This window comes from Vipera ursinii (assembly GCF_947247035.1).
Source record: "Vipera ursinii genome assembly, chromosome: 2".
NCBI classification, from domain to species: Eukaryota; Metazoa; Chordata; class Lepidosauria; order Squamata; family Viperidae; genus Vipera; species Vipera ursinii.
Genome location: NC_139513.1, coordinates 17,507,221 through 17,519,764, shown reverse-complemented (window position 1 = coordinate 17,519,764; position 12,544 = coordinate 17,507,221). Strand labels below are relative to the sequence as shown.

The following is a 12,544-nucleotide window of genomic DNA, read 5'->3' as shown; positions in this document are numbered from 1 at the left end:
CTCTTTTTTTAATTTGTGATGGAACCGGTTCCCAGTGGCTCTTTTTCTTTTTTAGGTTGCCGACCCCTGATATAGCCTCTTGCGAGAAGAGAAGGTTGTTCAAAACTGGTTTCAATATACTCAGTTACGGGCCAGGTGGAAAGAAGACCAGAAAAATGGTTTTACAATGACTGATGAAAATTTGATAAAGCAAATTAGAAATCAGGGTCCAGCACATATTAAACGGATATATCTTGCATTGATAGAGATTGACTCAGAAACAGAGCTTGTTAAGGATTGTATGATAAAATGGGCCCAGAACATCCAGGAAGTTATTACAATGGACACGTGGGAAAAGATTTGGGTGAGGAACGTAACATTTACACAAGCTCAAAATCTAAGAGAGAATTTTTACAAAATGTTTTACAGATGGCATTTAGATCCTAAAAAGCTTGCAAGTATGTATCCGAATTATCAGCCTAAATGTTGGAGGTGCGGTGATGAAGATGCAACATATTTTCATATATGGTGGACATGTAAAAAGGTTAAGGCTTTTTGGATAAAAGTCTGGTGGAACATGCAGAAGATTTTTAAACAGAGGATAAAGTTTTGTCAGCAGCTTTTTTTGTTGGGAATAATTACAGATGCTACAGTTGTGGACACCAAGTTGATGTTGAATTTAATTACGGCAGCAAGACTCTTGATAGGTCAGTATTGGAAGAAACAGGAACTGCCGACCATAGAAGAGTGGACTTTAAAGGTTTCCGACCTGGCAGAGATGGCGAAGATTTCGGCCTATTTGAAAGATCACTCGCAAGAACGCTATATTATGGAATGGAGAAAATGGATTGAGTTTATCCAGAATAAGTATAGGGTTAAGAAGTTTTATGTAGCATTTGAATAAGTCTTCTTTCTTTTTTTTTCTTTTTTTCTTTTAGTTTTTTTTATATATATTTAATATTACTAAGGTTTGTTTTATCCTATATAAGCTAGAGAGTGATGGATTTTAGAGTTTATAGTTGTTAGTATATGATTGTTTATGATTGTTTTTTTATATATATACCTTGTATTTAGCTCTGGGAAGTCGGGGGGGAGGGGGGGAGGGGGGAGAGGTAGGGGGGGAGGGAGAAGGGAGGGGGAGGGGGTTTTAAAGGAAAATTGTATGTTAAAACTTTTCAATAAAAAAAGATACTTTAATTGTAGTACATTCACATTTCAAGTAAAAGCAAATCTCAGTAGAAAAATATTCATTATTAAAGTAATATTTTCTATGTATGGAATCCCTGAGGTCATTTAAATTCATTCATAAAAATAATGCCATTTTTCAAGTGCAAAGTATTTCTAACAGCAGAATAAAAACCGAATGGACTTCAATTTAACAATACTCTGAATTCTAATAGTTCAAATTCAAGTAGCCCCAAAAATGCTGCTGCGTTGCTAATTTTTTGGGGGGGCGTGCTGCCACCATGCGGCTGTTTTTGGGAAAATTACAATGTGGGCAGCCAGACCCTCCTACCCTATGATGTATTTCCTCTCTCCTCCCCTTTTTTGGGATGGACTTCCTCCTCCCTGGAGACTCTCTTCCTCCATAACCAGGAGACACACATGTGCTCCATAACCGGCAGACACACGTGCAGATGCTGTGAGTAATTACCGTCTTCTGACCTTGGGAATACTGTCCAAATATCATCTTAACCCAACTCATCTGCTGTAATCTAGTCTACATGCAAATAAAGGTATTTCTAGATGATAAAAGGTGTTTCCACGAGTTCTGCTATCTGGAAAAGGGCTTTTAACTGTGATAGCATCTGTTTATATAGACCAAGCGCAGAGGTCTTAATAAGGGATTAATCACAATACATCAGCTTGATCCAGAATAGGGGGTTATAAACCTTTCACAGTAAAAAGGCAGGTAAACATCCTGATTACAGATAATCCTTTTGTTCCTAAGTTATGGTTGTTGCTTCTTTTTGCGACCTTTCTTGCCACCGTTGTTAAGTGAATCACTGCAGTTGTTAAGTTAAAAACACAATTGTGAAGTGAATCTGGCTTCCCCCTTTACTTTGCTTGTCGAAAGGTTACAAAAGGAGATCACATGACCCCGGGACACAGCAACTGTCATAAATACTAGTCAGTTGCCAAGCGTCTGAATTTTGATCCCAGGACCGTGAGGATGCTGCAACCGTTATAGGTCTCTTTTTTCCCCCTGCCAAAGTAGCATTGAATGGCCAAATGTTTCAAAGAGGAAAGTATTAACATAGTCTTCTTTTTGTTGACTCCCTGCTGATAGAGGAGCAGAAAAAAAACCTAGTTCGATACCAGCTGGATCCGGCCATGCAGAAGTGTGTGATTCCCTAGAATTCAATTTGGAAGAACATTAATTAGAATGGAGCTGAGTTCCCATCATCACTCATTAAAACAACAAGAATTGCATTAACTTAAGGTTGGTAAAAGAGAAAATTATCGGAAAAGAGGAAATTGAGTAAAGTTATTGTGTGGATTATAGATTATAGAAATCAACTGTTAGTGAATGTTTCTTAAATGTAAACCCAGACAACACACCGTTTACGGAATATTAAGGTGATTATGTTAAAAAAATAATAAAACATATCTTTTTTTTTTAAAGGGAGTTGAGTTCCTTTTGTAATCCCCAGGCATCCTCTGTCCTCTTTGGCATATATGTTAAGTTCTGAATGCGGTATAGACCTAGGCCTAAGATGAATTCCCTGTGAAAGCTACAAAAGTTGCTTTGCCTTTGCTCAACACTAGGTCCTCATAGCTATTTGTTCAACTAGACAATTGGCTATTTATTTATTTATTATTAGGACTTATATTGCCAACCTTGATCTCATTCTCCCTGAATCCTGGAATCTCTGCGGAAGAGAATCAACCGAGGGTCAATCTTTGTGGTTCAAAAGGACTTACCAACAAAGTTGGGGAATCTTCCTTGAAAGTCAGAAGATAACTGGAGGCCTCCTGGAATTCTCCTTTGGATGCAAGAAAACGAGAAAGCAGCATGAGGAACATTTTGAACTCCAAAAGGAGAATATCCAGGATTGATTGAACGGCAAATATTGTTCATATATTTTCCTGGATACAAGCAATCCCCGGAATTAAAAAAATCAGTTGGCTTCTGCATGTTTTCATTGTGAAGGACAACTCTAGGCTGGGGCCCAAAATGCTGACCCCAGGGACCTCTTGCTGTCCCTAGAACTACCCAGAAGGATGGGATGGATGGATGGATGGATGGATGGATGGATGGATGGATGGATGGACGGACAATGAGAGATAATTCTGCCCTTTCTCTGCACACAGACATATATCAAGGCTGAAATGGGCTACTTCCTGGAACTTACCACCAATTGCTGAATAGCCTCAGAGCATAATAAGATATGCTGTGTCACTGGATTCACCTTGTCCTGTAACAATGAATATGAGACATTTGGAGGAATCAAGAACTGGATTGGATTTTAAAAGGCTCCATCTCTGGATATGGGAATACCCTTGAAATTCATTATGATAAATTGATTGTAGGGAATATCGGTCCTTGGAATATATCCTTTTTTATCCTTGATTTTTTCTATGTATTACACTGCAGCATTGACTCCTCCGGAAATGAAAACTGAGATTTGGGAGAGGATGATGAAGTGGGGGTCCCAGTGGGGAGATTCCCAAGGCAAGAAAACAGAATTTGGGGCAGATCCTCTTCCAACCCTACAATGAGCAAACTGGGCTGCCATTAATAAACTCATCCCTCCTTTCTTCATTTCAGATATGTGCAATTCAAGATGGAGGTTTACATTTTCAAAGGATCCCACATTTGAGTAGATCCACTGAAAGGAGTGAGATTTATTTATTTATTTATTTATTTAGATTTATATACCGCCCTTTCCCGAAGGACTCAGGGCGGTTTACAGGGCATTTAAAAAACAGTCAATACAAACGTTAAAACAAATTAAAAGAGATTAAATAGAACCCTGAGAAAATTAAAACCCAGTTAAAATTAAAATTAAAAATATTCTCAGCCTGGGCCAGAGAGCTCGAAGAGCCAGGTCTTCAGGTCCCGGCGGAATGAACGGAGGTTGGGGACAGTCCTAAGCTCCGCAGGCAGCTGGTTCCACAGGGCAGGCGCACCCACTGAGAAGGCCCTACCCCTGGGTGTTACCCGCCGGCAGTCTTTAACCGGCGGCACCCTGAGGAGACCCTCCCTGTGGGAGCGCACTGGACGAAGGGAACTTGATGCTGGCAGCAGGTGTTCCCTCAGATATCCCGGACCCAAGGCATTTCGGGCTTTATTGGTCATCACCAGCACCTTGAATCTCACCCAAAGGGCAACTGGAAGCCAATGCAGCTCGCGGAGTAGAGGTGTTACATGGGAGTATCGGGAGACCCCCATCACGATTCGCGCTGAGTCTTGTCAGATTCTTACCCCAAACCAGAAATACCTCCCAAACTCAAATTTGCTTACCATTGCAAGAGACAATTGAAGTTCCAAGCAAGCAGAGATCCCCCTTGATCTGTGAAGAAACAGACATCAGAGAGTTGTGACAGTTTGAGGAAAGCTGACCGCAAAAATCATCTTTCCTCCGTGGGAATACCAATTTTTCTCCAGGGACTCAGCTGTGCCTCAGAGCTCTCTTTGAATCCTCTGTATCTTTCCCTTAGTTGTAGAATATCCAGCACTCTTTTTGCATTTATGAGACCCTGTGGCTCCCCAAAATCACGGGGGGGGGGGAGCTTCTGTGCAAGGAGCCATCATGAAGATAACCCCAATTGTTCCTTGCTCTAGGCAATGCCTCTGCAGGAGTGGCTGTCAGAGCATCCTCCCAACTTCTCCCCCACACTCACCTCCTATCCCATGATTCCCAGCTTGGATCTGAAGATGGGCTGCAGTTTGGAATCCACCACAAGCTACAAGAACACCAAAGAAGCCGCTTCAGGCAGTTGATCACCATCACCCTTCACGAAACAGCTGTGCCAGATGGGCCACCCGGGGGCCCCATGAACTGCCCTGCCACAGCATGCTGCACCAGTTCTACCTTCCAAATTGTCTTCAAGGGTAGGCCCAAGCAGAGCCCATTGCAATAGTCAAAACCTGAGATGACCAGGGCACGGTTTTAAAAAATGTTCACTTTTTCTGCATTTTTGTTTAGCAACCCGTGGCTCCGGAGCCGCATGCGGCTCTTTCACCCGTCTCCTGCGGCTTCCAGTCCTCTGCCATGTGCAGTCAAAAAAAAAAAAAAAGTGGGACTAAAAAAGTTTAACCAATCAATTCAAATATGCAGGGTAGGTGCATATCTCGCCTTCAGTCAAACCCTGTTCTGCACATTCACGCATGTACACACATGCGCCCACATTTTTTGCGGCTCCCAGTTTTTCCTTTTGTGAGGGAACCGGTTCCGAGTGGCTCTTTCACTGTTTCAGGTTGCTGACCCCTGCTCTAGGCTATGCCTCTGCAGGAGTGGCTGTCAGAGCATCCTCCCCACTTCTCCCCCACACTCACCTCCTATCCCATGATTCCCAGCTTGGATCTGAAGATGGGCTGCAGTTTGGAATCCACCACGAGCTACAAGAACACCAAAGAAGCCCCTTCAGGCAGTTGATCACCATCACCCTTCACGAAACAGCTGTGCCACATGGGCCACCCGGGGGCCCCATGAACTGCCCTGCCATAGCATTCTGCACCAGTTCTACCTTCCAAATTGTCTTCAAGGGTAGGCCCAAGCAGAGCCCATTGCAATAGTCAAAACCTGAGATGACCAGATGACCAGATGAACACTTTAAAAAATGTTCACTTTTTCTGCATTTTTGTTTAGCCATCAGACATACAGGTTGTGGTCAAATAAAGTCCGTAGATAAAGGACTTTACTGACAATTTCTTCCTTGCTACTTTTCCTCCCTTTCTGAATTGTAACTTTTTGTTTTGGGAAGGGGGAGGGTCTCTTCCGAAGGAGCCTTACCGGCTCTGCAAAAGATCTGACCCTGTTTTGGCCTTCTCTCTTCCTCAAGTAGAGACTGCAAAGGTCTCTCCAGGATGCTTTCATCTGGAGGGCGACTCTGAGCAGCCACCAAATTTGGGGGGGCCTAAAAAGCTTCCTCTAGGATTCTGTGGCCGGACAGTGGGGGTCAGTCCGGGTGGGGGAGGGCTGGGCTCAGCTACCTTCCCAGGGGCAGCTCCTCCCTTTCAGGGGCAGCCAAAATCCAGCTTTTCCCCAAAGGTTTCCCTGGAAGATCCCTCAAAAAGGGTGGATTTAAGGAAGCTGGATTCCATCCCCTGCCAAGAGTGTCTTTTTCCTCTTGTTTTTCTCTTGTCAGCCCTACTTTTTCCATCCAGGGGAGATTTATTTATTTTATTTTTATTTTTATTCTATTTATATCCCGCCCTTCTCCGAAGACTCAGGGCGGCTTACAATTTAAGCACAAACCAATGGGCTTAGCAATAGCCTTCATTCTATGTATATGCCTGCTTATTAGGGCTTTCGGGGGGGGCAAGCGGCATTATTACAAAGTCAGCTTATTGCCCCCAACAATCTGGGTCCACATTTTACCTACCTCGGAAGGATGGAAGGCTGAGTCAACCTTGAGCCTGGTGGGACTCGAACCTGCACTAATTGCAGGCAGCTGGTGTTACTTAAGGACGCATTAGCCCACTGCTCCACCAAGGCTCCTTGCACGTTCAATATGTAAAATGTCTGTGTGTTTTTCTGGAAAAGGTTCTAGTCCCTTCACCTTTTGTAGAAAACCCTGGGAGTTTGTGAGAATGTCGGGGCCTCTGGCAGGAGCTTTTTACAAAGCCTGTCTAGCAGAGGGAGGAAGGAGAGAGATTGGATTGGGGCAATCTGGTTTCAAGCCCCCCAGGGCTCCTGGGCAAATTGGGGGTATTCGGTCTCCCTCCGGTTTCTTTCCCAAGGTTGTTACTGATAACCTCCCGGGACAGGTGCCCGGACAACCTGGAGAAAGGGCAAAGGATGTTAATGCCTTAAGCCAGTGATGGCGAACGTTTTAGAGACCAAGTGCCCAAACTGCAATCCCAAACCCACTTATGTATCATTGGGTGCCGGGCAGGAGTGGCCCGTTGGGGGTGTGTGGCCCATTGGGTTGTCCTGGCCAGTTGGGTGTGTGTGGCTGCGGTGGTAAAGGCAGACTAGGTGGGACTAAAAACTTCAATCAATTCCAACTATGGGAGATCTTTTTTCTGCAAGAAGTTGAAATTGATTTATTTAAAAAAATTTTTGCACACAGTGGTGGAGGCCTAGTGAAAAGATTTTATAAAACCCAGCTGAAGGCCTAGGACTGGGGTGAGGGCGTGCGTGCCCACAGAGAGGGCTCTGCGCGCCACAGGTTTGCCACCATGGCCTTAAGCAATAAATAAAGCCACAAATACAGGGAGGGCAGAGGCTGACCTGAGACTAGAGAAAGGCCCAGTTGCATCCTCAGATCTGCAAGAGAAGAATTGATCAGAGATGAAAATAAAGGTAAAGGTTTCCCCTGCACACATACGTGCTAGTTGTTTCCACCTCTAGGGGTCAGTGCATTTCAAAGCCAAAGCCACGTCTCCGTGGTCATGTGGCCGGCATGACTAGACGCCAAAGGCGCACGGAACACTGTTACCTTCCCACCTTAGTGGTCCCTATTTTCCCAGTTGCATTTTTACGTGCTTTCGAACTGCTAGGTTGGCAGAAGCTGGGACGAGTAACAGGCGCTCACTCTGTTACGTGGCACTCGGGATTCGACCCGCCAAACTGCTGACCTTCTGATCAACACGCTCAGCGTCCTAACCCACTGAGCCACTGCATCCCTTGAGATGAAAATACATACACACAAACATCAAGATGCTCCCCCCCTCTAAACCCCTGAGAGAGCCAAGACAGAAGCAGCCAGCAGAAAACAGCCCAAGAGGATTTTGGCTTCTCTGCCAACTGACCTCCGAATGTGGGGGGTTCTGGTGGGAGAGCCAGGGACAGGGACACCTCCAGTCTCCTTGGTCCTGCAACAAGGAACAGAGTAGGAATGACCCAGTTGATCCCACAGGAAGATTCATCCAAAATCCACAGGACTGTTTGGAGGTTCCCAGAAGTCCCTCCAGACCAGTCTAGATTCCCCTTCCGCCTTTCAAGGGGTTTTGATCTCCGATGGAGGGGGGAGAGCTGCAGGGAAGAAGGTGGAAAGAGAGATCAAGGTGGGGCCCTGGAGCCGGCTTCTGGCCAGGAGAAAACCATCAATGGCAGGAGGGGCATCTTTTACGTCCCCAGGATCACACAACGCCCCCCCCCCGCTGCTTTGTTTGCTGCTCTCAGAGCTTCCTCGTTTTCATGTGGACTAGCACTGATGCTGTTACCAAGTCTAAGGAATGAAGCGTCTGCAGGGAAAAAAAACCAAGCTCCGAGACCACCAAGGACCCCCTCATTTTCTCCCTGAGTCACAAATATTCTCCCTTATTCTTGAATGCCCCTCTCCCAGCGGGGGTGGGGGGTGCAGCTGCCATGCCGCGGCTGGAGTTGTGCGCAGGAAAATGTGGTGACTTTTTCTGTATTTGGGGAAGACGGAGAAGGAGGGGTGGTCTCTCATGGGGAGGGGGGAAGGGAAGGCCCAGCCCCATTCCAGAGCGGCTCAGTCAGGGACCAACTTGCTCCCTGTCCTTCTTACAACCCCGAGTCAACCCTGGCTTGGCGCACAAGGTTTTCGCTAAGTCTAATCCTAGCGCCAGTGATTCACACGTTCCTGCCGGCCACTCCCTCCCCTTTCTGCTAGCGGGGAAAGAGAGTCCAAGCGGAGCGGGAGGGAGCAGCTGCAGCAGCGGCCCCTTCTCTGAATGCGGCCAGAATGGCTCAGTCAGGGACTCGCTGCCCCAACTTCCTCCCTGTCCTCTTTACAACCGCTGGACTTGGCACACCAGGCTTTCTCGAAGTCTTCGCCTTTCGCCAGTTATTCACAGCTTCACTTCCCTTTCGGCTAGTGGCGAAAAAGAGTGTCCAGGCGGAATGATAGCGCCACTTCTGTAAACGAAGCCCGAAAGCGCCAAGCCGGGGAACGGGACGAGAAAGCGCTTAAGTTCCCCGCGACGTTTTCAGCACCGCGGAAAATGCAAAAATCGCTCGAGACCAAACTCGACGGATTCAGCTGTAGGTCAGCCTAGTAGGGGTTGAGGGGCAGCAACCTCGCCAGAGGCCGCGCACAAGCCATTAGGTAAGGCGCGCGAGCCCTTGGGGAGGCAGGGCGGGAGCGCGGTCCGGCCGCTAGGCTTCCTTTCCATCTTGTCCGCATCGCTGCAAGGAATTGCGTTGTTTGGGGACGGCGACGCTCGCCCATTCACACGCTGTCCAAACGCTGGTCATTTGCTACGGGGCTCCCGCTGGGAAGGGAAGGGAAGGGAAGATTTGTGAGGGGAAGATGCCCTATCGGGGTGGACATAAGGATCCTCCTCCTGAAAAGTGTTACCCCAAGTATTTGAGCCAGTCTGTCCCAATAAACTGCGAAGCCTTTCCAAATCCCAGGCTGGTTGTAGTCAGGGTGACCTTCGCGCATCTGGAAGGCACCGAGAGAGCGTTTTTTGTTGAATTGGAGCCATGGGCTAGTCGTGGTTAAGGCACTTGTAGGCGAAGCAAATCACAAAAGCCCCCAAATCCTTCTAAATGCAGCCCACGGGCGAGCTTCCCAAGTTGGTTTAATTTAGTTTGGACGTGGCAATAGAAATAAGCTTTTTTCCTCCTCAGCGGATCGGTGCCGTGAAGAGGCTGGGCTTCCCTCGGGGGAGGGGCCTTTCATTCCTGTACAAGGGGGAAGGGGAACTCTGTGCTTTTGTGTGCGCGTGTGTATGTGTGTGTGTGTGTGGCCCATCTGCAAAGCTGCCGAGGAAGGAGAAGCGGGATACTGGTTGGGTGGGGGAGCGGCAAAAGCGGGGGGGGGGAGAGAGAAACGGCTCCGCCTTTGATTCCCCCTCCTAAAGCACAGGGGCGCTAGAGAAAGTTTGGAGTTGGGTAAGGAAGCGCAAAATTCAGGAAGGAAAGCGGGGCGGCGGGCGAACGGGAGACCTGCCGACGTTTGGGGAGGTGCGCGCCGGGGAAAAGGCCGGGAGAGGAGGGGGTCCGGGCTGGGGGGGGAGGGATGGGGTGGTGGAGAAGGACGCTGTTGCTTTCCGCTTCTCTCCCCTGCCCTGCCCCCCCCCGCCTGCCCTCCTTCCTGCCTTCCTCCCCTCCGCCTCGCCTTCCCCGCTCCCGCGTTTTCCCTCTCCCCGCCTCGGATTCGGGGTGATTCCCCGGGAGAGGGCGATGGGATTCCGGCGAGCTTTCAAGCCTTCTCGGCGGTCTCCGGCACGGCTCAGGAAGCGTTTCTGCACCGCCCGGCCGGAGCCTTTGCTTTCAAGCCTTCTCGGCGGTCTCCGGCATGGCTCAGGAAGCGAGGAGGTGATCGACTCGCCCGATGCAGTCCACGCGGCCAGCCCCGTAAAGTCCGAGCTCGCACCGCGGGCGGAGAGGCAGGAAGCCGATAGGAAGACGACGCCAGGAAGCTCCGCCTCCTCCTCCTCCAGCGGCGACACCCCGGTCGGGCCCCAGTGGTGGAGGAGGCAGTGGCGGCGGCGGAAGGCGGCCGCAGCACAGGCAGCCTTCCTAGCAGCGGCAGAGACAGAGGCGGTGGCGGCGGCGGCGGAGGAGCGATCGGGGAGCCGGTAACTCAAGTTCCCCGAGAGGTTTTTGTCACTGCGTGTTTTTTAGTTTTGCCAGCTTCGCTCATTCCTAAGTGTACATCTCTTTCTGCTCTGTACCTTATCTTATCTTGTAACCATAGTGACTCCAGCTATGTCCAGCCAATGTTTTGGTTTTAAACTGCTTTGCGCGCAGGTCTGAAAAAGTTCACAGTTTCAGTTTTACTTTTTTTTTCTTCTTCTTCTGCCTGATGAAAGAATGTGGTCAGTCTAGGTCTTTTGTTTTCTCATTAAAAGTTTTACTATAGAATATGCCTTGGTTTTCTTTTCTTTGATATTGACCATGCAAATGAACCACGGTCCATCCACCTCTGGTCGGACTGTTAATTGTTCCGCGACATTTGGTAGCAGAGGATGGTTTATTTTTATTTTCAAGATTTATTGATAGGCAATTAGGCAGTTAGTCCAGCACTGAGGAGGCTGTGATTCATTGCTGAAAATATGCCCAGGAAAAGCAGAAAGAAGAAGGCCTGTTATCTGTCTGCTAAGGAGGAGGCAGCCGTTCCACAGAGAGATCTTCCTTCAAGTTTACAGACTCCCTTGGCATCAGCTACACGTCTTGAAGAAGCAGCCTCTGAGCCAAGGTCAGTTTCACCATTTTCTGTTTTTACAGACTCTCAAGCTGATGCCCCAGTTGTAACCTCTGCTCATGGGGATCAGGCTGATTATGAGAGATTTGGTACTAGACCTAAGGCTTCACTAGGGAAGGAGGTGAGCCATTATCCTCAAAATGCAGTTTCACAGATGTCCCTTCAGCAGGCATCGCTCCAAGCTGCCACACCTCCTCATTCATTGAGAGCTTCAGCTAGAATGCCTATTAATACTGCTACTATTAAAGTTCCTGTCTCAGATGGAGCACAGCAGCCTTTACCCCAAGTGCAGCCTCCACTGGTTCCTCAAATACAAAGGCCAGTGCTGACTGCAGGCCAACTTAATGTAGCAGCCCAAGCACCAGCACCTTCTGCTGGCCAGGGTGGTATTGCAGCTCAGGTACAGCCACCCCCAGCACCAGTACCTGTAGCAGCTTCAATGCAACTGCCGCAGGCTCTGGCTCAGGCACCACTGGTGCCCCCTGCTGGTTATGTCCGGATGGCACAGCCTACACAACCAGCGCCTCCTGCAGGCCAAGTCCCAATTGTACAACCTGCACAGCCAGTACCCCAATTGCATGTTCCTCAACAGGCATCCTCTATTGTACCACTGGCTGGTGATTCAAAACTAAAGCGGTCAGGACAAAATTACAGGGTATGGGTCAGTCAAGTTGGACTTTTGCTTCGTAGAGAAGGTACCCATGTGATGGTGTTTAATCCTCCTGCCCAGCCATGGCCTCCTGACATATGGGACTTGAATAATAGAGCATGCACAACATTATTGATGTCTATGGACACTGAATTGCAGCTCACTTTTTCACAAGATGCAACTGCCCAACAAATTTGGGCTCAATTAGAGGCATGTTACCGGCCTACGTCCATTGAGTCTACATGTTTGCTTTTGTCTGAGTTCCATGGTTCTAGATTAAAACCTGGTGAACATATTGGAGAACACTTAACTAAAATGAGAGGAATAAGAAAAGAACTGGGTGAAAGAGGCTATCCTATTGATGACTTTCAAATGATCAGCATTATCATTAACTCTTTGAATTATGACTGGAAAGATGCTATTTCTAAGATTAATCAAGTGCCTATTGCTCAACGCACAGTGGATCATGTATGCAGAATTTTAACCGAAGAAGAGGCACTTATGCAAGCCGCGCCACATTTAAGGGAACCACCTGCATCAAAGGCTTCAGTGAGGCGTTCCTTCCGTGGAAGGGCCTACGTTCCAAGGATGCCAAGATGCTACATCTGCAATCGTGTGGGACAT

At 48.0% G+C, this 12,544-nt stretch overlaps 1 protein-coding gene across 1 annotated transcript in view; it reads right to left on the bottom strand.

Moving 5' to 3' along the window:
- Positions 1–1,157: 1,157 nt before the first annotated feature.
- Positions 1,158–12,544, bottom strand: part of LOC310634751 (uncharacterized protein) — a gene marked incomplete at its 5' end in the record, with an annotated part of 29,037 nt that continues 17,650 nt past the window's right edge. Inside the window, 5 exons of the mRNA XM_083353286.1 lie at positions 1,158–2,333; positions 2,905–2,966; positions 3,336–3,398; positions 4,448–4,496; positions 5,483–5,545. Coding sequence (XP_083209412.1) covers positions 2,934–2,966; positions 3,336–3,398; positions 4,448–4,496; positions 5,483–5,545 — 208 coding nt within the window. The 3' untranslated portion in view covers positions 1,158–2,333; positions 2,905–2,933. The remainder of the gene's footprint in view (positions 2,334–2,904; positions 2,967–3,335; positions 3,399–4,447; positions 4,497–5,482; positions 5,546–12,544) is intronic.